The following is a 25,489-nucleotide window of genomic DNA, read 5'->3' as shown; positions in this document are numbered from 1 at the left end:
TGGGTTGGTTCAGTGCAAGGGAGGAGATGTTGTCCAGCTGCTCTTCCCTGCCTGCCTGTGTTTCCTGGTGTGCTCTTTAGTTGTTGGACTGAAGTAAGCTAAAGCTCTCTGCTTAAAAAGCAAAAGCAAAGGAAAACAAACTCCACAAACCCAGCCCTGAGAGTTGGACTGGTGGCAGAGGCTTCTCTGGCCTTGGTGCTGGGCAAAACTCTTTGTGTTCTTCCTCTGTGCTTTGAGAGGGTTTGGAAGATAAGTGCCAAAAGAAGCAGCCCTGGTGCTTGGCAGGGTCAGAGCAGGCTGTGCCATCCTGGTGAAGAACTCTGTGGCTCTGCTTTGCAGTCACAGAGTCACAGAACATTAGGGGTTGGAAAGGACCTCTGGAGATCATCCAGTCCAAGCCCCCTGCCAGAGCAGGGCCACCCAGGGCAGCTCACACAGCAACACATTCAGAGGGCTTTGGAAAGTTTCCAGAGCAGGAGACTCTACAACCTCTCTGGGCAGCCTGCTCCAGGGCTCTGCCACCCTCACAGTGACAAAGTTTTCCCTCCTGTTCACCTCCTCTGCTCCAGCTGGCCCCCAGTGCCCCTTGTGCTGTCCTTGGCCATCCCTGAGCAGAGCCTGGCTCCAGCCCTGCACATCTTGATCCCCAGCAATGAGGGCAGCCCTCAGGCTCCTCTGCTCCAAGCCCCAGCTCCCTCAGCCTGGCCTCACAGGCAGATGTGCCACTGCCTGCAGCAGCTTTATGGCTCTGTGCTGGATTCTGCCAAGTAGTTCCCTGAGGTCCTTCTTGAACTGAGTGGCCCAGAACTGGACACAATATTCCAGATGTGGCCTCAGCAGGGCAGAGCTGAGGGGGAGGAGAACCTCTCTTGACCTACGAAGCACACCAGGGCCAGGTGTGTGCAGCCAGCTCCTGCGGTGCCCTGGGTATCGCTGGGTGCTGAGCTCCCACCCAGAAGCCATCAGGCCTGTTTGGAGCTGGGCTCAGCAGCTTTCTGCCTTTTTGGGTTACTTTTGCTGGGAGAGGCTGTGCTGTCACATGGCATTAACGGCGCTGCCTTCAGCCCCGCGCAGCCTGGCACCGTTGCTTAGCAACCCTGCCCAATCTCCATCCAGAACCCAGGCACAGGAGCGAGGGGAGCTGCTGCTACCTGCAGGGAGGGGGCAGGAGCTCACCAGCCCCAGCTCTGTGCTGAGGGAAGGGGCAGGAGGGGGCAGGTGAGCTGAGCAGCTGCACCCCAGGCTGCTGGGACTGCCCTGGCTGTGTGGGGGAGGCAGGGCACGCCTGGGTGGGGTGTCCTGCACTCTGCAGAGGACAGCTGAGGTCAGACAAGGGAGGTGGAAAAAAGACTTTCCTTGGAGGTGCCCTGCCTCAGTTTCTCTCTCCCAACATGCCCATCCCTGCTCAGAGATCTGCTCCCCTGCAGGAGATGCCATCACTTGGCTGGAGGCTTTGGGGTAAGAGCAGCTGCTCTGTGGCCCCATCTCACCCCCTGTGGCCTCATCTTGCCCACTGTGCCCCTGCAGCACAGCTCCTGGGCAGCAGGAGCAGTCCCCTGCTCTGTGGTGGGATGGCAGCCCCACAGCTGGCAATATTGCAGCTTCCTGCTTCCAGCCTGGCTCCCAACCCTGCACCCAGGTTCCCTGGGGAATGCTCTGACAGCACAGATCCGTGGAATTGTTTGGTTGGAAGAGACTTTTCAGATCATAGAGGCCAGCCCTGAGCCCAGCACTGCCAGGGCACCTCTCAGCCATGGCCCTCAGCACCACATCTTCACAGCTTAGAAACCCCTACAGGCATGGGGACTCCACCACCACTGCCCTGGGCAGCCTGGAACAGGCCTGGCCAGCCCTCAAGGCGAAGAAATTGTTCCTCATGTCCAACCTAAACCTCCCCTGGGGCAACTTGAGGCCATTTCCCCTTGTCCTGGTGCTTATTTCTTGGGAGAAGAGCCCAACCCCCACCTCACTCCAGCCTCCCCTCAGGGAGCTGCAGAGAGCAATGAGGTCTCCCTCAGCTTCCTCTTCTCCAGGCTGAACCCCCCCCAGCTCCCTCAGCTGCTCCTCCCCAGCCCTGTTCTCCAGACCCTTCCCCAGATTCCTTGCCCTTCTCTGGCCCTGCTCCAGCCTCTCAGTGTCTTTCTCAGAGTGAGAGGCAGAGCTGCCAGCAGGTACAAAGATTGATGGAGGTAGTCTCAAGCCCTTGCCAGCAGTTCCCCCTTAGGCTGTGTGTCCAGAGGGGCTTCTGACCAGTGAGGTTTAACCACATCAGAACAGGGCCAACAAGCCTAGGGTGACACCAAGGTCCCTTGCAGCCCAGGATGCACCCTCTGGGCCAGGCTCAAGTTGAAGGCTGAGCCTTCAAAGAGCCCTGGGGCTGCTCTTGCTGGCTGGAGGGCATGAGGAGATGGGAGTTTGGGTGTCCCTCCAGCGTGGGTCTCTCCCAGCTGTGCTCCCTGCAAGCAAGGGACAGCTCTGCCTCGCCCATGTCCCTGCTCTGGGTGGGCTTGTTGTGTAGAGGTGGGGGAAGGAGACAGCATGAGGGGGTTTAAGCAAAGGATCTCATTAGTTCCTTATATCTGCAGTTGCCATAGTAACTGGGGAAGAGAGGAAACCTAAATCTGAGTGTGTCTGGGTAGCTGCATGCCTGAACCCTCCTCGACCTGCTCACAGCCGCTCTGAAGTCTGGGCACCAAAGGGGTCCAGGCTGTCCATGCTCTTGGCTACCCTGCTGCCCTGCAGGGTAGCAGCAGGTCCCAGGCTCTGCCTCAGGGTTGTGGGGCCCTTTCTTCCCTGCTTCTGCCCTCTCTGATCCCCCTGCATGCACCAGCACAGGCTGGTGTCCGTTCTCAGCCCCAGCACTGGTGCTGGTGGCCGCAGGGCTGGGTTAGAGTTGCGCGGCTGCTTTGTGCCACTTCTCCGCTGCTGTCCTGCTCCTTGGCAGGGGTCCCAGGTTGCCACTCTCTTGCCTTTCAGTGCAAATTGGTTGAAGGCCACTTCTCTCTCTTGCTTTCTGTCAGAAGTGCCCAACCTGCTGATAATGGTCCCTCATAGACAGAGTGTTCCACACAGCCCTGCCAGAGAGCTTTGGAGCACCTGCTGGGCACCAGGAGTGGCAATTGGCTTATTGGGTGTAGAGTCCTCCACCCTGAGCCTTCCCCCCACAGTGTCAATGTGCCCCCTTCCCTGGCACCCAAAGATTTGGGGTTTGCTGTGTGCTGTGCTGAGAAGCCCCTTGGTCCCCAGGGGCTGCTGGTTTGGGGTTCTGTCTTCTGCCTCTGGTTTCTTTGAAGGGTGCCTCGGGAGCAGCAGGTGTCCTGTTTCCAGCCATGCAGGTCTCCAGGGGAGGTCCCACATCTGCTGTGAGCACTGAGGTGCTACAGAGTGTTAGCACAGCACAGCCCTGATGGCTGGGGGGCTTCACCCTTCCAAGAGATTGCTTCAAAAAGGAAAGGATTTCTTCTGCCTTGCAGGACAGAAGTGTCTGTGCATGGCGTGGGGGTGAAGCAGCAGGGAGCTGTGGAGGGAACTGTCATGGATGGGACAGGACTGAGCTTCACTCAGGGATCTTTGTTCTTCTCCACCTTCATCTTCTGTCTGCCTCCAGGTTAGCCTGCCTTGCTGGGGGTAGAGAGAAAGCAAAGTCCTCTTCCTCTCTGAGCTGCAGACTGTGGCCTTGATGAAGGCAGCGAGTCCTGAGTGATGCAGGGCAGAGTGGAAGCCCTGCAAGATGGACAGACACCTCAGGAGGCATCACAGCCCAGAAGGAATGAGTTGGGTCCAGGAAGCAGATAGGATTCTCTTTGTCTCCTCATGTCCCCAGGGACAGAAGTCAGTGCCACTTGCATCCTGGGCAGGCTGCTCTGGGCCCTGCTGTCCCTGCAGACGAGGAGTCTGAATTAACTGATGTGGTTTCTCTCCCCTCTCTCCAAAGACACTGTCTCCAGCAAGCTGCAGAACAACAATGTCTACACCATTGCAAAGAGGAATGTGGAGGGCCAGGACATGCTCTACCAGTCCCTGAAACTCACCAATGGCATCTGGATCCTGGCCGAGCTCCGCATTCAGCCGGGGAACCCCAACTACACGGTGGGTGTGGGGCTGCCCAGGCCCCCTCTGGCTCCCCTCGCTCTGGGACCTGCTGGGCTAGGGCAGATCCTGCTGGAGTGACTGGGGGGAGGGCTGGACAAAGTGAGAACCCCCAGAATGACACTGCTGTGGACTCACACTGCTGTGTTGGCAGTGAGCTGGGACGGTGCCCGCTCAGCAGTCAGCAGGTACTGCCAAGGTTACCCAGAGAGGAAGCCAGGAGACATCAGCGAGAGAGCGCTGCCAGGGTGCCCTTCCCCCTCTCCCAAGGAGGAGCTGATGCCCAGCCACATTCCTGCAGTGGAAACCAGCTTGTCTGGTACCCAGAACATGGAGCTGCTGGGGCTGGAAGAGACCTCAGAGCTCATCCAGCCCAAGCACTCCCCCAGAGCTCACAGCCACACCACTGCTGCTCAGCCACTGCACCACAGCCCTCAGCACCACATCCATGTGGCTTTGAAACCCCTCCAAGGTGACTCCACCACCTCCCTGAGCAGCCTGGGCCTGTGCCTGAGAGCCCTTGCTGGGAAGACCTTTTTCCTAATGTCTAACCTGAACCTCCCCTGTCACAGCTTGAGGCCATCTCCTCTTGTCCTGTCACTTACTGCATGTGAGAAGAGCCCAACCCCCACCTGGCTCCAGCCTCCTTCCAGGGAGCTGTAGAGAGCAGTGAGGCCTCCCCTCAGCCTCCTTTCCTCCAGGCTGAGCAATCCTTAGTCATAGCATCAGAGAATCAACCTGGTTGGAAAAGATCTCAGAGATCATCCAGTCCAACCTATTACCAGACACCCAACACCTCCTGACAACTAAACCATGGCTCCAAGTGCCACATCCAAGCCTTTCTTGAACACTTCCAGGGACAGGGACTCCACCACCTCCCTGGGCAGCACATCCCAATGGCCAATTACTCTCTCTGGGAAGAACTTTCTCCTCATGTCCAGCCTGAACCTCCCCTGGCACAGCTTGAGACTGTGTCCTCTTGTTCTGCTGCTGGTTGTCCCTCCGCTGCTCCTCACAGGACTTGTGTCCATCAGCCAGGTCCATGAGCTGTCCAGGCCATTCTGTAGCTCAGCCTGTGGCGAGGCTGAGGAGCTCCTGCCTCGCCCTGCACCTCCCCCGACCCCCTCTGACCTCCTCTCTCCTCTCCTCCCCGCAGCTCTCCCTGAAGTGCCGTGCTCCCGAAGTGTCCCAGTACATCTACCAGGCCTACGATGCCATCCTGAAGAACTAACAGGAGCTCAGCCTGTGCCTCACCCTGCAGGAGGAGGGGGGAGAAGGGGGTCCCCAGCCCCTCCTTCCCCACTGGCTCGGGGGAAACGCACTCGAAACTGGAAGCAGCTGCATTGGTGTGTAGGGTTTGCAGTCGAGAGGCACTGAGTAAACAAAGGTAGCAATTAGTGTCCACGTGCTAACGATGGTAGGGAACAATACCCCACCCCCCACCCCCCACCCCTTGGTATTTTTAGCGTCCAATGGAGTTTGGAACCACTGCTTCAGCCCCTTCCTCCCCTCTCACCGTCCGTCCCCGTGGGCTTCTCCCATTCTGTGCCAATGTTCAGTGTTTTCTAAATGGCTTTAGGTGTAGCTAGGGTTTTGTAAGATACTGCTCACTGGAGACAGCCCAAGCTCCAGGCACCTCTCAGCTCATTAAAACAAGGCAAGAGTGTCGAAAACATCACCCTGCACTTCATCTGAGCTTTTTATACTCCTTCTGAGTTGTTGGTTTGTGTTGGGCTTTTTCCTCTACTGGCTCCAAGGGAAGAAGGTGATTCCAAGCAAGTGCTGGGAGCCCTCTGCCTCCCCACCCCCCAGGCAGGGACTTCTGGGCTCTGGCAGGGTGAGCAGGGCCTCGGGGAAGGAGGAGCAGAGCCATCAGCTGGGGCTGTGGAGGCGGATGGAGCCCTGAAGAGGCGGCGGGGGTTTGTTCCACTCGTGCTGGCAGACTCAGCTCTGCTCCTGGGTGGTGTTTTCACTCCAACCACCTCCCTGGCTCATTAGCTGCCGATTCGAGAAGCAAGGCTGCTGCTGCGTGGGGAGGAGCTGCAGCCCCGGATTGGCAGTGGGGCAGTGGTGGATGACATGAAGGCAAGGAGCCCACGCTCCGAGCAGCAGGCTCCAGGTATGGGCTCTGCATCCTCACCTGCCTGCGGCCCCTCTTCTTGTTTTCCCTATGCCAAACTGCCTTCTCCACCATCCCCCTCAGCTGTGCCACCTTCACCCAGCATCCCCAAGGCTCTGACTTGGCAGTGCTGCTTTCCCCCTAGGGCCACAGACACCAGCCCTGCCCCGATGGGAAAGGAGCTGCTGCTGGCAGCACCCCGGGGTACCACAGGGAGTGGAGTGGCTCTCCCTGTCCCCTTGTTTTACCCCAAAACCCAGGCTGTGGGGTGATGGGAGGTGGTTGGGGTTTGGTGGTGCCTGCACCCTGCGTGCCTGGGGGCTTCAGGTCCTGACAGTGCTGAGTTGAGCAGATCATGGAAGCATCTCTTGTGGTTGCAGCTCTGTGCCCGTGGGCACACAGGGACAGGCCAGCCAGGTTCCTGTGCTCACCCCCTGGCCTGAGCAGCACCAGCACCAGCCTGTTCCCAGGGCCAGGCCTGCTTCCCTTTCCACTCTGGGCTTGCCTCATTGCAACCACTGAGTGCTGTGGCACCAGCAGTGGAAGCAAAGCCTCTTGCCTGTCCTTGCTCCATCCATAGCTTGTCCTGCTTGAACCAAGCCAGCACCCAGACTGGCTTCACCCTCCCCAGCATGCTGATGCCATCTCCTCCCCAGCAAGCAAAGCTCTCGTGCATAGCAGCCCCCATGTTGTGATTTTAGATGCCACATTCCAAGTCAGTCAGTGCTGTAGAGTGGGAGATGGTTCATCAGGGCTTTGGTGCTGGCTGCAGCTCAAAAGCCAGGGCTGGGGAAAGGTCACAGTGCCCTGGAAGCATCCCAGCAGGGCCTGGGAGCTGCAGGACTCTGAGGGAGGTGATGTACCTGCACAGGAAGCCCTGTGCTCTGGCTGGGGGAAAAGTGGAGCAGAGCAGGAGCAGTGCAGCCCTGGAGTCCTGCCCACGTGTGCTGGGAGGTGATTTTGCTCCAGGCCCTGCGGGTGCCCTGCACAAATCATTACCAGAGCCAGTAAGGAAGTGCCAGGGGCGCTGGGCAGGATGCTGCCTGGGGGCAGGAGGAGATGGCGGAGGGTCAGGAACAACACTTCAGCCTCTTCTGCTGAGGAGCCAGTGTGACTTTGATGGGAGGGGGCACAGAGCACCCCCTTCCCCTGGCAGATTCCTCCCCAGCTTCCTGAGCACGGCTGTGCCTGCGCCGCAGGGCAGAGCCTGGGCTCGCTCGGTGCCATCTCGCCCTCCTCGCGCCGCCCGCTCCGGTGTTCGCCAAGTAGCTGTGTTGCTCTTCAGGCCTCACCTGCCTCCGTGTCAATAAAGTCATTTCCATCATGCTCTGGCTGCCTCTGCCTCTGTGGGGCTGGGGAGAACGTCTGGTTCCCCCTGCTCTTGGCCCTGCCCGTGGGAGCAGGCAGGGCTGAAGCCTGGGTTTGGTGGGGCGGAGGCTGTTTGCTCACCGGGAGCCTTTCATCCTCTTCCCACCAGCCACTGCTGCAGCAGAGACCCCCCTGTGACAGAGGCTTGTGGGGTGAGCAGGCAGAGAAAGTCCTCAGTCCTCAGCCTCTGGCTCTGCTCTCTTCTTGAAGGGCAGCAGGAAAAGGGCACAGCTTGCAGGAGGCACTGGCAGCTCAGCAGGGACAGCCTCTGCTGAGGAGCAGAAGATGGACCGAGCTGGTTAGCCCTTTCTGGGCCCCAGGTGGGCTGTGCAGCCTGCCCTGCTACCCCTGCAGCCTGCCCTCCTTCCCCTGCAGCCTGCCCTGCTACCCCTGCAGCCTGCCCTGCTTCCCCTGCAGCCTGCCCTGCTACCCCTGCAGCCTGCCCTGCTTCCCCTGCAGCCTGCCCTGCTTCCCCTGCAGCCTGCCCTGCTTCCCCTGCAGCCTGCCCTGCTACCCCTGCAGCCTGCCCTGCTTCCCCTGCAGCCTGCCCTCCTTCCCCTGCAGCCTGCCCTGCTTCCCCTGCAGCCTGCCCTGCTTCCCCTGCAGCACAATGATCGAGTCCTAGGAGCTGCTGATGACTTTGGATTGCTCTGAACTGGGGCTGGCATTTTCCAGAGGGCTTTGTCATCACTGGTCCTGTCTGGGACAGGGTGGTTTGAGATGTAAAACCATAGTACTGGGCCAAGCTCAGGCAGCCCCAAATCGAGCCCTCCAAGCAGCCAGAAATGCAGAGACACAACTGAGCAGCTTTGTGAGGTGCAGCTCTGGAGCACAGCAACTTTTGCCCTCACCCTTGCCCAGCCCTGGACTAGTGGCGCTTAGAGGTCAAGCGACTTGCACCCTGTGATGGCCTGGGGTGGCAGGGACTGCAGCAGCCCGTGGTGCTGTGCACTGGGATGTGTTGGTGGCAGAAGCAGGTTTGTGTGCCGAGTACCACGGTGCCAGGCTGGCTGGGGGTGCTGTCGAGTTCCTTCCATGCTCCTTGGTGTGCCTGGGCTGAGCTGCATTGCTTGGGCACTGGGGGTGGGATGGGAATCCCCCATTGTGGGTCTGCTCCTGTGGTGGTGCTGAGGGTGAACCTGGGGCAGCATTTGGCCTAACACAGGAGCAAAAGCTGCAGCAGGACACTCAGGGCTCTGCTGTGCCAGCTGCTGTCCAGGGGCAAAGCAAAAGGTTCCTCCCTCCCTCCCTCCCTTCCTCCCCTGTTCTCCTGTGGGAGAAATTGGTCTTCCCTGCTGCCCTGGGTGTGCAGGCATAGTCCCACCCCGGCACCGGGGTCACGGCAGCCCCAGGCCGTGCTGTACCCTGCCGGCTGGGTGTGCTTCATTAGCATCCTCAGCCCCTGGTGCTGGGAGCTCTGGGGACATGGGGGACGCTCCCTGGGCTGGGAGCTGCCCCGCGGGTGGCTGTTGCCCAAAGCCTTCCCCCTTCCTGAGGCCATGCACAGGGACCTCCTAGCTCGCTCCCTGCTGCTCTGGATGGAGATGGGGCCAGCTCTGCCGTGCCGGGTGGGCTCCCCAAGATCCCTGCTGCTGCCGGCAGCCTCACACTCGTCCTGTGTGTGCCAGCCGGTACCTGAGCCCGCAGGGAGGCACAGGGAGAGGCAGGGACGCGTCTGAGGATTTTGGAGGCTATGACTGCAGCCCCCCGAGGCATCGGCTCTGGCTGTCCCCTGCCTGCCAGGACACGGAGTTCTGCCAGATGATCTGGGGTCTGCGCGGCTCTGCTGTCGCCGAGGCTGGGATGAGCCTCCCAGGCAGTGGGGACGTGCCGGGCTCCAGCCCCGCTCCCCTCCCCCCTCCCTCCTATATTAAATTTCACAAATAAAACTGCAAGTGCAGAGCATCTCGGAGGGAGCTGCTAAAAATAGCCCCGGGGCTGGAGCCTGGATTGTGCAGGAGGCTCATGTGCAGCCCGATCCCTGCCCTCGCCCAGAAACATTCCAGGGCTCAGGGCTGCGCGGTGGCGGAGAGGGAAGGGGAGCTGGGGGCTGTGCGAGCAGAGCAGCGTCGAGCGCTGCTGAGGACCCCCAGACCGCCTCAGGGTTTCTCTGGCTGCAAGCAGCTCTGCAGGAAAATGAGCCCCGGATCTCTGACAGCCTGGGTGGGATGTGAGACACAGAGGAGGGGCTCTGACCCCCTTTGCCTGCCGCTGCTCGGCCCCAGCCTTGGTGCAGCGTGGCACAGAAGGGTGTCCCACGTTCTGCCAGCTGCTCTTAGTCTCCTTGAGCCTTGGAGCTGTGCCTGTCGTCCCCTTTTCCCCTAGGAAATGTGTTTGCACTTGTACCCCCTCCTCACCCCGGGGAGGAGCCCCAGGAGATGATGATCGACCCAACCAAAGGTGCTGCTGCTGCTGCGGGGAGCACGACCATGCCGTGGTTGCTGTTTGGGCTCAGCCAAGCCTGTGTGGGGGCAGCCTGAGCCATGGGCATCCCCCAGTTGTTCACTGGTGTCACTGACCTGGAGTGGCATTCAGGGTCTGCTTCAAGGGGCAGAGAGGTGGGGGGAGGGGGTGTCCACCAGCAGCATATCGCAGGGACCTGGACCAGGCTCTCCAGAAGTGTGGCCAGCATCTTCCTCCCTCTCCAGGGCACAGGTAAATGCTCAGTGTGGGGTGTCACAAAAATGCAGCCACTGCCTCTCTTGGTGGGCTCTGGCACCATTATGGGCCGAGAGCATCCCCCGGTGTCAGTGGGCACAGGGAAAGCCCAGCTCTGCCGACTAAACCAGGAGCTGGCACAGCAAGGGGGTGAAGGGTGCCCGAGAAGACGCCGGCAGCAGTGTGAGAGGAAGGAAAGGCTCCCGCGGAGGGGTCCTACCCTCGTTCCCCAAAGGAGTCTGGCCTCACGGGGCTCCCATGGGGTGGGCATGAGGGCACGGGTGCTGTTGGGTGCTGGGCAGGGAAGGGGTGATGGTGTTGCACCCAGCACACTGCAGGGGAGACATGGGAGGGTCTTTTCTCATCGGCACCTCCCCAGAGCCCTGGGAGAAGCTGGTGTCCCTCCTGGCTTCCTCCGACTCGCTCCGGGCATTGCCTGCCTGCTTTCTCGGCTGCTGCCTGCTTCCATCCCCGGGCACTGCCTGCATCCCTCCCCGGACATCCCTGCCTGCACCCCCGCCTGAGCACGCTGCCTGCCGCCCTCCCCGGGCACTGTCCGCTTCACGCCCGGGCATTCCCCGCATCCTTCCCCGGGAGCTGCTTCTATCCACCCCCGGGAACCGCCTGCCCCCTCTCCGCCGTGCCCCGGCCGGATTTTTGCTACCCAGCGGCGGTCGCCCTCCCCGCCCGGTCCCCCCTGCCGCCGCCGCCCGGCCCCTCGGTATAGCGGCGCCGGGCGGGGGCCGGGCCGGGGCTCTGCAGCGGGGCCGCCCGCCCCGCACCGGGCTCGCCGCATGGCTCCGCCGCCCGCCGGGGTTCCGCCGGCCCGGGCTGCTGCTGCTGCAAGGTACGGGGCTGGGGCGGGGTTGCAGGGGGAGCACTGGGGGGTAAAGTTGCCTCTGGGCAGGGCCGGGGCGGGGGGTGGGGGGTGGAAATCGGGGCAGCGGGGCGGCGGGGGGGGGGTTCCAGCGAAAGTTGAGCGTCGGTGCCCCCAGCTCCTTGTGTCCCCCACCGTGCGGTCCCTCTTCCCCTGCATCCCCGACCTCCTCCAGCCCCAGCACCCTCCCGCCGCGGGCCAGTGCCGGTGCCGCTGCGCTGCCCGCCGCCGTGAGAGCATCCCCCGGGAGGGTCGGGGCGGGAAGCAGGGTGCCGTATCCGGCCCAGCCCTACGAAGCCGGAGGGTCCCAGCTGGCTCCTCCGGCTGTCCCCGGAGAGGCGAGGGACGGGGGCGGGTGGCGGCGGGGTCCCCCAGGTCGCGCTGAGGGCCTCGGGGCTGGGGCTTCCTTCTCGGGGCCGCTCTGCAACCCCCACTCGGCCCCGCGACCCGCCGAGCCCTGTCCTGCGCTCAGCGCCCGGAGCCTCCCAGCTGCACCCCTCCCTACTCTGCCACCCCACCGCGGGGCCACCTTGACTCGTCCCTGCTCTCCCACCCCACCGCAGGGACACTCTGGCTGCGTCCCCCTTATCTGCACCCCAGTTTCCCCCAGTGGTGTGAGCTGGGCTGGGAGCTGTGGGGTCAGCCTTGATGCTTCAGGGTGCACGGCTGATTTCTGGGGCCCATGGGGCACCTCTCCTCATTCATGAGTCTTTTGTGTGATCCCAGCGGGGACACAGGGGTTTTGGGGTGCCACAGCAGGGCTCAGCCTGCTCCCAAGTTCAGGGCAGCCTCAGGGGTCCTGGGTCTCCGGCCGTGCCCCTCCATTACCCTCTGGCCCCACAGAGGACCTGGGGTTGCTTCTGCGAGGAGGAAGGGTTTGTGGGGACAAGGTTGTCCCTGCAGCAGAGTGGCCCCCCCCGAACTTGCAGTGACAGCTTTCTGCGGGGGGAGGAAGGCCCCCAGCAGGGCAGAGCCTAGGGGCTCCTGCAGCCCCCCTTTGGTGACTGGGTACCCAAGGAGAGCCAACAACCTAGGGCATGGTCCCAGCCACGCAGTGTGCCATGGGCACAAACCCACCCTGCTGCCCAGGGCTGGATCAGGCCCCACTGTGAGGAGGATGAGGATGGTGTGAGCCATGGCCCAGCTCGGGGTGCTGCAGGAAGCTCAACTGCCCTGGCAGCCAGCAGTGGGAGTCTCATGGCTGAGCTCTCCCCAGGGCAAATAACCCCCAGCAAAGAGGCAGGACAGGGAGGGTTGAACCTGCTGCCTTCTGCCGGCTTAGGAGCTGCCGCCCAGGGCTCTGGGGATGGTTTAAGGATGGAAGCAGCCACACTTCGGGGTAAAGTAGGAGCTCCTTTAGAGCAAAAGTGGGGCCCAGCCCTCACCCTTGCTGCTGCCATCGTGGCTCTTGCTCAGGAGCCTGGTGCCAGCAGGTGTCTGGGCTCCTCAGACTCAGCTCCCACATCCTCCTGTGACCCCAAACGTGTGGCCCTGCCCGGAGCCCCTCCAGCCTCAGCACGTGTGGCTTGTGGGCTCCCCGCCGTCAGCCGGCTGGGAAATTAGCCTCCATCAAGTTAATTGCCAGAGTGCTCACAGCCTGGAATTAAAGATTAAAGCTGTCACTCCCGCACAGAGCACTGCCCCCGCCCAGCAGAAGGCAGTTCTGGCTGTCCAAGCAGATCGAAGATGGATTCCCCTCTGGCTTGGGGTAGCACCAGGAGGGAGCAGCCAGCGACTGTCCCTGCAGGTGCTGAGAGTCAACCCCATGAACCAGCTGCTGCTGGGGCTGAGTAAGCCCTGAGCCACAGACAGTCTCTTTGCCGGAGGTCTCCTTCCTCCTGCACTAAAATGTGCCTGGGAGAACTTCCTGGGGTCTGCCTCACTCTGCAGGGTGGGAGCCTCTGAGGCGGACCCTGAGGTCGCGCAGTGCTGAGAGCCCTGGGGTTAGGTCCAGTCTGGGCTCTCCAGTTCAAGAGAGACAGAGACCTGCTGGAGGGAGTCCAAGGGAGAGCCAGGAGGGTGATCAGGGCACTTGAGCATCTCCCTTGTGAAGAGAGACTGAGAGCCCTGGGGTTGTTTAGTCTGGAGAAGAGAAGGCTGAGCGGGATCTGATCGATGTCTATCAATAGCTGAGGGCTGGGGGTCAGGTGGAGGGAGCCAAGCGCTTTTTGGTAGTGCACACTAGTAAGACAAGAAACAACAGGTTCAAGCTTGAACATGGAAGATTTCACCTCACCATGAGGAGAAACTTCCTTACAGTGAGGGTGACAGAGCCCTGGAGCAGGCTGCCCAGAGAGGTTGTGGAGTCTCCTTCTCTGGAGACTTTCCAACCCCACCTGGATGCCTTCCTGTGCAGACTGCCCTGGGTGATGCTGCTCTGGCAGGGGGGTTGGACTCGATGATCTCTTGAGATCCCATCCAACCTCTAAAGTCCTGTGGTACTGTGGTTGGAAGGGACCTTGGAAGAGCATCCTGTCCACCCCCCCTGCCAGAGCAGGGGCACCCAGGGCAGGTCACACAGGAACACATCCAGGTGGGCATTGAAAGTCTCCAGAGAAGGAGACTCCACAACCTCTCTGGGCAGCCTGCTCCAGGGCTCTGTGAGCCTCACAGTAAAGTTCCTTCTCATGTTCAGATGGAGCTTCCCATGTTCAAGCTTATGCCCACTGCCTCTTGTCCTGTTACTGGGGACCACTGAGAAGAGTCTGGCCCCATCTTCCTGACCCCCACCTCTTGGATATTTGTGCACATTGCTAAGATCCTCCCTCAGCCTCCTCTCCTCCAGGCTAAGCAGCCCCAGCTCTCTCAGCCTGTCCTCGCATGAGAGATGCTCCAGGCCCCTCAGCACCTCAGCAGCCCTGTGCTGGACTCTCTTCCATGGACTCCTGCTCGGGAAAGCCCTCACCTAAAGCAGCAGCGATGTCTGCCAGGGTGATCCTAGGATCTGATGGGCTTCTCCTTGGCCTTGCAGTGACCTGCCGTCCCGGAGGGGAAATGCATCCTGAATGGGGCTGAGGCCCCCTGCGTGGGAATATGCAGCCTCGGCACCGCGGGGGCAGCACCGGGGCAGCGGCCGGCGCCTGGCGGCATGGTGGCGACGGTCAAGATCGCCGTGCTGGGAGCCCAGGGCGTGGGCAAGAGTGCCATAGTGCGGCAGTTCCTCTACAACGAGTTCAGCGAGGTCTGCGTGCCCACCACGGCTCGCCGCGTCTACCTGCCTGCCGTCGTCATGAACGGCCACGTCCACGACCTGCAGATCATGGACTTCCCCCCCATCACCGCCTTCCCCGTCAACACCCTGCAGGTAGGCGCCTCTGCTGGGAGGGGAAATCCCCCACCCCACCCCCACCCCGCCAGAGCAGCTCAGCTGGGAGCAGATGAAGCACAACTACAAGCTGCAATGAATGTGTACCAAACACACAATGTTTATTGACAGGTATTTACAGCTGATAAACAGCACAAGAGCCACCCCCCGGCCAAAGACCAGGGGAGCTGCAAGAGCTTCTCCCTTCCCTGCCTCCTCCCTGTGGTGGGTTGAAATTTCGCCCCCCCCCAGCATTCACTTTGCCAGAGCAGCTCAGGTGGGAGCAGATGAAGCTGTATTTGCAAGCAGCACTACAAGCTGCAATGATTATGTACCAAATACACAATATTTATTGACAGGTATTTGCAGTTGATAAATAGCACAAGAACTCCCCCTGGCCAAAGACCAGGACAGCTGCAACAGCTTCTCCCTTCCCTGCCTCCTTCCTGTGGTGGGTTGAAATTCCCCCCTCCCCAGCATTCCCTTTGCCAGAGCGAAGCAGATGAAGCTGTATTTACAAACACAACTACAAACTACAAGTAAAATACACAATACTTACAATATTGACAGGTATTTAGTGTTGATAAACAGCACAAGAACCCCCAGCCCTGGCCAAAGATGAAGGGAGCTGCAACAGCTTCTCCCTTACCTGCCTCCTTCCTGTGGAAACTTCCCCCCCTCAACATTCACTCCGCCAGAGCAGCTCAGCTGGGAGCAGAGGAAGCAAAACCACAAACTGCAATGAATGTGTACCAAGTACACAATATTTATTGACAGGTATTTGCAGTTGATAAACAGCACAAGAGAATAGAATAGAATAGAATAGAATAGACCAGACCAGGTTGGAAGAGACCTTCAAGATCATCGTGTCCAACCCCTCAACCAATCCAACACCACCTAAACAACTAACCCATGGCACCAAGCACCCCATCAGGTCTCCTCCTGAACACCTCCAGGGATGGGGACTCCACCACCTCCCTGGGCAGCCCATTCCAATGGGCAATCTCTCTGTGTAGAACTTCCTCCTAACCTCCAGCCTAAACCTCCCCTGGTGCAGCTTGAGACTGTGTCCTCTTGTTCTGGTACTGGCTGCCTGGGAGAAGAGACCAACATCTGCCTGTCTACAACCTCCCTTCAGGTAGTTGTAGAGAGCAAGAAGGTCTCCCCTGAGTCTCCTCCTCTCCAGGCTAAGCAACCCCAGCTCCCTCAGCCTCTCCTCACAGGGCTTATGTTCCAAACTCCTCACCAACTTTGTTGCCCTTCTCTGGACACCTTCCAGCAAGTCAACCTCCTTCCTAAACTGAGGAGCCCAGAACTGGACACAGGACTCAAGGTGCGGCCTAACCAGTGCAGTGTCCAGGGGCAGAATGACCTCCCTGCTCCTGCTGGCCACACTCTTCCTGATGCAGGCCAGGATGTCATTGGCCCTCTTGGCTGCCTGGCCACACTGCAGGCTCATGTTCAGCCTACTATCAACCACTACCCCCAGGTCCCTCTCTGTTTGGCAGCTCTCAGCCACTCTGACCCCAGCCTGTAGCTCTGCATGGGGTTGTTGTGGCCAATGTGCAGCACCTGGCACTTGGATGTGTTCAATCTCCTGCCCTTGGCCTCTGCCCATCTGTCCAGCCTGTCCAGGTCCCTCTGCAGAGCCTCTCTACCCTCCAGCAGCTCAACTCCTGCCCCAGCTTGGTGTCATCAGCAAATGTACTGCTGATGGACTCAATGCCCTCATCCAGATCATCAATGAAGATGGTAAAGAGCAAAGAGCCACCCCCTGGCCAAAGACCGGGGGAGCTGCAACAGCTTCTCCCTTCCCTTGCCTCCTTCCTGTGGAAACTTCCCCCCCCTGGCAGAGCAGCTCAGGTGGGAGCAGATGAAGCTGTATTTACAAGCAGCTCTACAAGCTGCAATGATTATGTACCAAATGCACAATATTTATTGACAGGTATTTGCAGCTGATAAACAGCACGAGAGCCACCCCCTGGCCAAAGACCAGGACAGCTGCAACAGCTTCTCCCTTCCCTGCCTCCTTCCTGTGGTGGGTTGAAATTTGCCCCCCAACATTCCCTTTGCCAGAGCAGCTCAGCTGGAAGCAAATGGAAGCTGTGTTTGCAGGCAAAACTGCAGTCTACAACAGGATGCAATGGAAGTGTACCAATTACCCAGGATTTGCAATAATTACAGGGATTTCCAATTAACAAACAGCACAAGAACCCCAACCCTGGTCAAAGAGCCTCCCCCTGCCTCCCCCTCACCCCCCCTGTACAAAAGAAGGGACAAGAGAAAGGAGCAGAGAAGTTAATACCAAGGCAATGCAGCCAAGGTCAAGCAGAAGCAAGTTAGTTTCTCTCCCCAGAGTGAAGAAGGGAGAAGAGAAGAGGAATTGTTTTGGGGACAAGATCTGGTGGTAGCTACCTCTCCCCTGGGATTGGTTAGAACTATCATCACTTCCCTTTTTGACACCCAGGAGTGATTTATTTACAGTCTGCTACTTTTCTGCTTCCACGATCTGTGAGAACTTTTTAAAGGCATAGCCCAAACCCACCACACTTCCCTGCCCCCCTGTACACAACAGGGAGAAGAGAGAATAGCAGAGAAGTTGTGGTTGCTACCAGCCACAACAAAGCAGTGCAGCCAGGAGGAGCATCAGCCAGAGCTGAAGTGAAAAGAGAGAGAGAGATCCTTTAGCAAGCTAAATCTCGTGGTAGCTGCCTCTCCACTGGGATTGTTTAGAAGTATCATCACTTCCCTTTTTACTCCCAGTAGTGATTTAGTAGTGATGTGAGGAAGAAGCTGTTCCCCATGAGGGTGGTGAGAGCCTGGCACAGGTTGCCCAGGGAGGTGGTGGCAGCCTCCTGCCTGGAGGTGTTTGCAGCCAGGCTGGAGGTGGCTGTGAGCAACCTGCTGTGGTGTGAGGTGTCCCTGGCCATGGCAGGGGGGTTGGAGCTGGCTGATCCTCGAGGTCCCTTCCAGCCCTGACAGGTCTGTGGTCCTATGATTTGTTTACATTCTACTACTTTCTGTTCAAGAGCCATGAATAATTCTAAAGGCATAACCTGAAACTACAACCACAGGACCCAGCCAGCTCAGTGCCACAGGACCTCCATGCTGGTGGTGGGTCTCTGGTGACCTCCGTGGGGTTCTGCTGCGTACCCCTGAGGTGCTCCAGCTCTGCCCTTCGGGAGGGATGCTTCTCCCCACCCCCAGCCCTGGGCTGTGGTTTGCTTGCTGGGAGCCAGTGTGAGGGATCACAGCCTTGTGGCTGCTGGCTGAGCAGGCCTAGGATAAAGTGGCTTTGAAAGCTCTTTCACCTAAAGTGATGGCAAACACGGGGAGGAGGATGTCCCACCGCGAGGACGATGGCTTTGGTGATGCCCACTGCCCCAGCTGGATCCAGCTCTGTGGCTGCCAGAGCCAGCACCAGCAAAGGGCTGGGGGAGCATGGCCAGGGGAACACCACAGCTGCCTGAAGAGCCAGACCCCAATGCATCCCCAGCCTGAGGCAGGTTTGTCCCTTCCCAGGGTGGCTGTCACAGCCCCAGCACTACCAGGGCTTGTCCCCAGAGTGGTGAGCCCACCAGCTCCTCCTCAAAGCCCCAGTGCTCCTCAGTGCTCCCAGTGCTCCTAGTGCTCCCCAGTGATCCCCAGTGCTCCCCAGTGTCCCTAGTGCTCCCCAATGCTCCCCAGTGATCCCCAGTGTCCCCAGTGCTCCCAGTGCTCCCCAGTGTCCCTAGTGCTCCCCAATGCTCCCCAGTGATCCCCAGTGTCCCTAGTGCTCCCCAGTGTCCCCAGTGCTCCCAGTGCTCCCCAGTGATCCCCAGTGCTTCCCAGTGCTCCCCAGTGCTCCCCCAAAAGGCAGTGTGGGGTTGGGAAGCGTTGGCACTGCTGCCAGTTGCTTCAGGGGGGGCTTAACAGGGAAAAAGGCTCATTCCATAGCCCCGGCCCAGGGGGGGAAAGGAGCTGGAGGTGTCCAGCCGTGCCAAAGGGCAGTGCCACCGGTGGGGACATCCCCGTGGGAGCTGGGCACTCTGCTGTTTTAAACCAGTGTCACTGTTTGGCTCCTGTGCCCAAGGGACACGGGGTGACAGGGGCTCTGTGGTGCTCCCAGCTCCTGCATGTGAGTCAGGCAGGAGGGGAAATGAGCAGTGCAGGGGCCAGGAGGAGCTTCGAGGAGGAGCCAGGGTCTGCAGGGAAGGAGAGGTCAGAGGCAGCAAAGGGCAATCCCCTGCCAGCCGCTGCCTGTGCGCTCCATTAACTCCCTGCCTGGCTGCACACAAGAGGAGCTGGTGGGAACAGATGGAGGTTTCCAGGGAAGAAAGGGGGGGTCAGAGGGTCTGGCTCTGAGGGGAAAGGAGAGGATACTGTGATACTGTGACCACGGTGGGGGATCAGGCTCTGTCTGCTGGAAAGCACCGCTGGGCTCTGCCCTGCGGCCAGAAGCAGCATCCCTGCAGGGATATCCCAGGAGATGAGCAGGAGCTGGTGGCTCTCCAGCATCCCTCACAGGACCAGCTGGGGATGCACAGTGTGACCCTCCTCCAGCCCTGAGCATCCCAGGAAACCTGCCCTGCAACAGGGAAAACCATCCCAACATCACAGCATCAGAGCAAGCTACACCCCAGCATGGCGAAATAGCTGGGACTGACTGAGCTCCCAGCTGTACCAGGACTCAGAGTAACCTCAGAGCAACCTCAGAGTAACCCAGCCACTTCCTCTGCCTGAAGCACTCTGATTCCAAGGAGCTACACCTCACCTGCTCCTCTCTGTGGAAGGTAGCAGGGTTGTGTTGTGCCACTCACTCCCAGCTCCTTCCTGTGCTGCGATGGAGACCAACCTGCACTCCAAGACTTTCCTCTCCCCAGTTCCCTTCGGCCCCAGGGCTTCCTGTGTCACCTCACTCTGACGAGGAGCTCAGGAGAGGATGATTCATGGCACTGAAGGGCTTTGCTCAGGGAGAAGTGATGGCTGTGCTCCTTGCTGCAGCTCCCTCCTCTCCCGTGGTGCTCAGGAGGGCTTGCAGTGCTGCCTGCACAGGCTGCCGGTCCCAGTACCGCAGCTGGGCTGGGGAGAGGGCTGGAAGCGGAGCAAATGTTCCCTCCTGTACGGGGGGTGGGTGGGGGTGGGGGAGAGAATCCTCTTATTCCTGGAATCCCAAAGCCTTCCTAGCAACATGAATTTCTGACAGCTCCAAATTCTGGCTCTGGAGAGGCCACCCCTGAGTGCCTCTGCCCTGGCTCCCCATCTCACTCTCGCACACCCCACCCCTGAGCAGCTGCTCCTCACCTCCAAACAGCTTCACCATCACCTTCCCCCTCTGACCCACAGAGCTGCTGGTTCCTCACCCCCAGCCCCACAGGGCTTAGCCCTCAGCACCCTCCTCACCTGCCTTGCCCCAAAACCAGGGTGCCTAGGTAATTAGCACAGCTCATTTGCAGCCCTGGAGGGTGAAGGTTTATATCCTGGGCTGGGGGTGATTCAGCCTTGCTCCCCACTCAGCTCTGGGCCCCAGGCAGGATGTGGCCCTCATTCTGGGGTGCCAGATCCAATTGTCTCTCCTCTGGATTAACAGGGTGGGGGGTGAGTGGCCTCCAGAGATGGGGATGGGTGAGTGAAGGGCTGGGAGGAGCCACAGCCCTCACCGGGGTGGGTCAGGGCAGAGATGAGATGCTGGGAGCTGGGTTTTGGGGCCAGAGAGCGTGCAGCTGCCTTGGGAGCTGCCAGTGCAGCAGCAGCCTTGACGTGTCCAGCCCTGGGCGTCCCGTGGGCACAGCAGCAGGGCTGAGCCAGGATTGATGCCTCTCTGCACCTTGCAGGAGTGGGCGGACGTGTGTTGCAGGGGGCTCCGGAGCGTCCATGCCTACATCCTGGTCTATGACATCTGTTGCTTTGACAGCTTCGAGTACATCAAAACCATCCGCCAGCAGATCCTGGAGACGAGGTAGGCATTGCTGCATCACAGGCTGCATCCCTCTGGGGCTCCCAGAAGCACAGCATCCCAGATTCCCAGCAGGGAGGGGTTGGAAGGGACCTCAGGGGATCAATCAACCAGTCCAAGCCCCCTGCTCCAGCAGGGCAGCCACAGCAGCGTGCCCAGGAGCACAATGGCCAGGGGGGGTTGGAAGCTCTCCGCACAAGGAGACTTTCCTCATTGCAGAGATGCTGCAGGCCTCTCAGCATCTTCAGAGCCTCTGCTGGACTCTCTCCAGCAGTTCCCTGTCTCCTGAGCTGGACCCAGTACTACTCACGCCAGCTCTCCCTTGCTCTTGGCATCAATGATGAGAGATTGCAGACTGGGACGAAGTATCAGAGGTGAGAGATCGCAGACTGGGACAAAGCCCTCTGCAGGGCTGGGAGCTCAGAAGTGAAACTGGATGTGAGAGCAGGAGAAAGAGCAGGACCCTGGGCAGATATCTGCTGTGGCTGAGGGTCACCATCCCTGGTACAGTGGGTGGCTGGCCGTGAGGAGTGACAAGGGCACAGGCTGAGGACCTGTTTAGGGACAAGGTCTTTACCATGATACCCTCACTGGAACAGGTTGCCCAAGGAGGTGGTTGAGGCTCCATCCCTGGTGATGTTCAAGATGAGGCTGGACAGGGCTCTGGGCAACCTGATCTAGTTGAGGATGTCCCTGCTGACTGCAGAGGGGGTTGGACTGGATGAGCTCTGGAGCTTCCTTCCAACCCAAACCATTCTATGGTTCCATGGTGCATGTCCTTGTTGACAAGGATCATAGGACCATAGGATGTTAGGGGTTGGAAGGGACCATGGAAGATCATCGAGTCCAAGCCCCCTGCCAGAGCAGCATCACCCAGGGCAGTCTGCACAGGAAGGCATCCAGGTGGGATTGGAAAGTCTCCAGAGAAGGAGACTCCACAACCTCTCTGGGCAGCCTGCTCCAGGGCTCTGTCACCCTCACTGTAAGGAAGTTTCTCCTCATGGTGAGGTGAAATCTTCCATGCTCAAGCTTTTGTTTCTCAATGCTATTGTTTCTCGTCTTACTAGTGTGCACACCACTGTCAAGAACTTGCCTCCCTCCCCCAGCCCTCAGCTATTGATAGACATTGATCAGATCCCTCTCAGCCTTCTCTTTTCCAGACTAAACCTCCCCAGGGCTCTCAGTCTCTCTTCACAGGGGAGATGCTCAAGTCCCCTAATCACCCTCCTGGCTCTCCCTTGGACTCTCTCCAGCAGGTCTCTGTCTCTCTTGAACTGGGGAGCCCAGACTGGACCTAACCCCTACCATTCTGTCATTCTAAGGCTTGGGCAATGCTCTCAGCACCTGGGACAGGTCGCGGTGCGGGATGCGGGGGGTGGGGTGTCTGCCTGCTGGGCTGTTTTGCACCAACCCTTCCCGCCCTGCCTCCAGGGTCATCGGCACCTCGGAGACCCCCATCATCATCGTGGGCAACAAGCGGGACCTGCAGCGGGGCCGGGTCATCCCGCGCTGGAACGTCTCCAACCTGGTGAAGAAGACCTGGAAGTGCGGCTACATCGAGTGCTCGGCCAAGTACAACTGGCACATCCTGCTGCTCTTCAGCGAGCTGCTCAAGAGCGTGGGCTGTGCGCGCTGCAAGCACGTCCACACCACCATCCGCTTCCAGGGCGCCCTGCGCAGGAACCGCTGCACCATCATGTGAGCGCCCCCGGCCCGGCCCCGGCCGACCCCCGGCCCCGGCCGACCCCCCGGCGCCGCCCGCTGCGGGGGGAGGTGATGCCACGGGGGGAGCTGTGCCCAGAGCGCCTTGGGCGTTGCTCCCGCACGGTGCTGGCAGCCCGAGGTGACGTTTAGGGACAGTGCATCTCGGGCGGTGCTGGGCAGGGGGCATGTGGTGGCCGCCGGTGGGTGGCTGAGCTGCCTGGAGGGAGGACCTCAGCTAACCCCTGAGCCCACCCTGATCCTCCAGCTGGGGGTCAAGGGGTGGCTGAGCTGCCTGGAGGGAGGACCTCAGCTAACCCCTGAGCCCACCCTGATCCTCCAGCTGGGGGTCAGGGGGTGGCTGAGCTGCCTGGAGTGAGTACCTCAGCTAACCCCTGAGCCCACCCTGATCCTCCAGCTGGGGGTCAGGGGGTGGCTGAGCTGCCTGGAGTGAGTACCTCAGCTAACCCCTGAGCCCACCCTGATCCTCCAGCTGGGGGTCTGGGGGTGGCTGAGCTGCCTGGAGTGAGGACCTCAGCTAACCCCTGAGCCCACCCTGATCCTCCAGCTCTTGGGGCTGAAGCTGTCCCCAGGGGGGGTTGTCTCTGCTGTGCCTGAAGCACTGCACAGCATGGGGGTAGGGGAGGTGGTGCCCAGAGGTTGGCTGTTGGGTCCACCCTTGCTGGCTCCTGGCCTGGCACTGCAGGGTCAACGCTTGCTGCTGCCTGCCACCACCTGCTCCCTGGAAGGGCCTTGCCCAGCAGCTGTGCCCTGATGGCCAGGGTGGCTCTGATCCTGGGGCACACGGAGTGCTGGTACCCAGCCTGCAGAGCTGGGGTTCCTCCCTCAGAGGGCAGAGCAGCCTCCTGCAAGAGGCCAGGTTACACAGGCTCTCTTTTGGCTCGGTTGGGTCAGATTTCCAGGAGGAATTCCTGGATGAATGCAAGAAATGGGGGGGGGGAGGGAACCAATGAATCCTCCATCCTGCTCCTTGCATCCCCCCAGGGTGCCAGGTGCTGCTGCCCCAGCGCTTCGAGTCCCCTCCTGCCCCAATTCATCCAGGGAAGTCTTCTCCTTCCCCACCAGCCAGTCCAACACCAAACCATCTCGAGGCGCTCCTTGCTGGGCAGATCACCCCTCTGCTACCTCGCGTGCCAGGCTCAGCAGGTGACCAGCTTTGTGCAGCTCTGACCCAACCCCTGGTGTCCCCAGGGCAGGCAGATCCCACCATGCCATCCTGACCCACGCCAGGCTTCCCCACAGGGACCCTCGCCCCCATCCACGGGAGGTGCCAGCGGTGGGAGGGCAGCCTCCAAAGCAATAGGGGCCTGGAGCTGCATTTCCAGCTGTGTTCCTTGTTTCTCCTTTAGTTCTGTGCACATCCCTAACAGGAAGGTGAGCCTCTCATGAGTATTTTTTCATTGTTTTTCAGTCTTTTGTCTCGTTCTCACAGCAGGCTTGGAGCTCACCTCTGCCCTGTCCGGCAGGCTGGGTTAGCAAACAGGCCTGGGGCATCGTGCTGGCAATGGGTGAGGAGAGGCTGAGGGGGTTGTGCTTCCCCCTTCTTGCTGCTCCTTCTAAGACTCAGGAGATCACCATCCTCACCCCTTGAGGCAGGGTCTGAGACCAGTCCATCCTCCAGCAAAACCCTCTCAGTGATTTCTGGTGTCACAGAGGGGGCTGCTGTGGGCAGTAAAGCAAAGAGCCACCAGCCCCATCTCACCCCCCAGGCCAGGTCTGCACCCTACAGAAGCACCACTGTGCTCTTGGTCACACAGAGCAGGTCCAGCTGAGCTCTGGCCTGGTGCATACCCCAACCCTGCCCTGCAGCCCCAGTGTCATGGGATCAGTCGGGGGTCACCCTGCTGCTCCCTTCCCAGGCGCTTTGGGAGCCAAATCCTCTTCCCCTTGCTCCAAAAGAGAAAGGAAACCAAGAGAAAAGGTGTTGGGGGGGACATGGGTCTGGCTCATGTGGCTGGGACGGCCCTGCCAAGGGCAGGGGGAGGCTGGTAGCACTCATCACCATCCCTCTCCTCCATGGCACCCCCTGACCTCATCTGGCCAGGATTTGACACCTGTAGGTTTACCTTCTCAGCCTCTGGCCAGCTTTGTCCCTCCAAACGGTCTGAGAAGGGAACTCCTTGGTGAATGCTAAGAACAAAGCATCGCTGAAGTGCTCTGAGGCAGAGGCACCAAGGACTAAGCCAATACATTGTTTGTTATCACCCCGTAGCCTGCAGTTTATAGCACAATTAGGTACAGGGTTTTGTAGCATCTCTTTAGTATTTTGGAGAAAAACAAACAAGCAACAAAAGTTACCAAGTGAATTGTTCTCCTCTGCTGCATTTACAGACCAGGAGAGTCTCGTCCCCAGGAACAACTCTCACTGCTCCAAAGGTGTTTCCTGAGAAACTGAGGGCTACAAAGAGCTGCTGCCCCCAGCCCCAGCACGGGGGGGAGGCAGTGGCCCTGACCAGGTGCAGGTAGAGATAACTGGGCAGTGGTACCCACTGGGTACAGGCAGGGATAGCCAGGTGATGGTACCAGCTGGGGGCAGGCAGGGATGACCAGGATGGTGGTACCCACTGGGTGCAGGCAGGGATAGCCAGGTGATGGTACCAGCTGGGGGCAGGCAGGGATGACCAGGATGGTGGTACCCACTGGGTGCAGGCAGGGATGACTGGGCAGTGGTACCCACTGGGTGCAGGCAGGGATAGCCAGGTGATGGTACCAGCTGGGGGCAGGCAGGGATGACTGGGCAGTGGTACCCACTGGGTGCAGGCAGGGATAACCAGGTGATGGTACCAGCTGCGGGCAGGCAGGGATAACTGGGCAGTGGTACCCACTGGGTGCAGGCAGGGATAGCCAGGTGATGATACCAGCTGGGTGCAGGTAGGGATAACTAGGTAGTGGTACCCACCATGTGCAGGCAGGGATGACTGGGCAGTGGTACCCACCAGGTGCAGGCAGGAATAACTGGGCAGTGGTACCCACTGGGTACAGGCAGGGATAAACAGATAATCATACCAGCTGGAGGCAGGCAGGGATGACCAGGATGGTGGCACCCACTGGGTGCAGGCAGGGATAACCAGGTAATAGTACCAGCTGGGTGCAGGCAGGGATGACTGGGCAGTGGTACCCACCAGGTGCAGGCAGGGATGGCTGGGCAGGGAGGTGCAGCGCAAGGCCAGGCTCGCAGGGATCAAAGCAGCCAGGGGCACAGCAGCAGCTAGAAGCCACCTGCACCTTACCCCTACTCACACCCTTGGTACCAAGTGTTTGCCTCAGACCAAACATCACCAACCTGGTCCTGCTAAAAACAACCTGTTCCTGAGCCTGGGAGAGGCGGAGGATGTCCCCAGGGCGGAGCCAGGCTCCCGCCGCAGGAAGCGGCGCCAGGTTTCAGTCCAGCCCCAGCCAGGGCATCGCCTCTCCTCC

General features: G+C 60.0%; 2 protein-coding genes across 5 annotated transcripts in view; both read left to right on the top strand.

The window, feature by feature from the left end:
- AP2B1 (adaptor related protein complex 2 subunit beta 1) overlaps nucleotides 1-5,902 on the top strand; it is a 95,417-nt gene extending 89,515 nt beyond the window's left edge. For both annotated transcript variants that reach the window (XM_054166241.1, XM_054166240.1), the window contains 2 exons: nucleotides 3,935-4,089; nucleotides 5,246-5,902. In XM_054166241.1, the coding sequence (XP_054022216.1) occupies nucleotides 3,935-4,089; nucleotides 5,246-5,320 (230 nt within the window). In that variant the 3' untranslated portion in view covers nucleotides 5,321-5,902. The remainder of the gene's footprint in view (nucleotides 1-3,934; nucleotides 4,090-5,245) is intronic.
- A 4,575-nt stretch (nucleotides 5,903-10,477) lies between these two features.
- On the top strand, nucleotides 10,478-24,944 carry RASL10B (RAS like family 10 member B). 3 transcript variants are annotated; one of them, XM_054166868.1, is made up of 4 exons: nucleotides 10,478-10,497; nucleotides 14,083-14,415; nucleotides 20,309-20,353; nucleotides 21,782-24,944. In XM_054166868.1, the coding sequence occupies exons 2-4, from the start codon at nucleotides 14,200-14,202 to the stop codon at nucleotides 22,202-22,204; spliced, it is 684 nt and encodes a 227-aa protein (XP_054022843.1). In that variant the 5' UTR covers nucleotides 10,478-10,497; nucleotides 14,083-14,199; the 3' UTR covers nucleotides 22,205-24,944. The 3 variants fall into 3 exon arrangements, with proteins under 3 accessions (XP_054022843.1, XP_054022842.1, XP_054022844.1); XM_054166867.1 differs by lacking the exon at nucleotides 10,478-10,497 and adding an exon at nucleotides 10,597-11,081; XM_054166869.1 differs by lacking the exon at nucleotides 10,478-10,497 and adding an exon at nucleotides 10,601-11,081 and having other exon boundaries at nucleotides 20,229-20,353; nucleotides 21,782-22,146.
- The last annotated feature ends 545 nt before the right edge of the window (nucleotides 24,945-25,489 follow it).

This window comes from Dryobates pubescens, chromosome 13 (genome assembly GCF_014839835.1).
Source record: "Dryobates pubescens isolate bDryPub1 chromosome 13, bDryPub1.pri, whole genome shotgun sequence".
NCBI lineage: Eukaryota > Metazoa > Chordata > Aves > Piciformes > Picidae > Dryobates > Dryobates pubescens.
The sequence above is the reverse complement of the archived record's forward strand: the minus strand, read 5'-3'. Positions and strand labels throughout refer to the sequence as shown.

Bases quoted from the DNA above. Each gene is read 5' to 3' on its own strand.
- RASL10B (XM_054166868.1), top strand. From the start codon at position 14,200: ATGGTGGCGACGGTCAAGATCGCCGTGCTGGGAGCCCAGGGCGTGGGC. The intron at 14,416-20,308 runs GTAGGCGCCTCT...TTGCTTTGACAG, and splicing joins TCCCCGTCAACACCCTGCAG to CTTCGAGTACATCAAAACCA. The intron at 20,354-21,781 runs GTAGGCATTGCT...CCCTGCCTCCAG, and splicing joins CAGCAGATCCTGGAGACGAG to GGTCATCGGCACCTCGGAGA.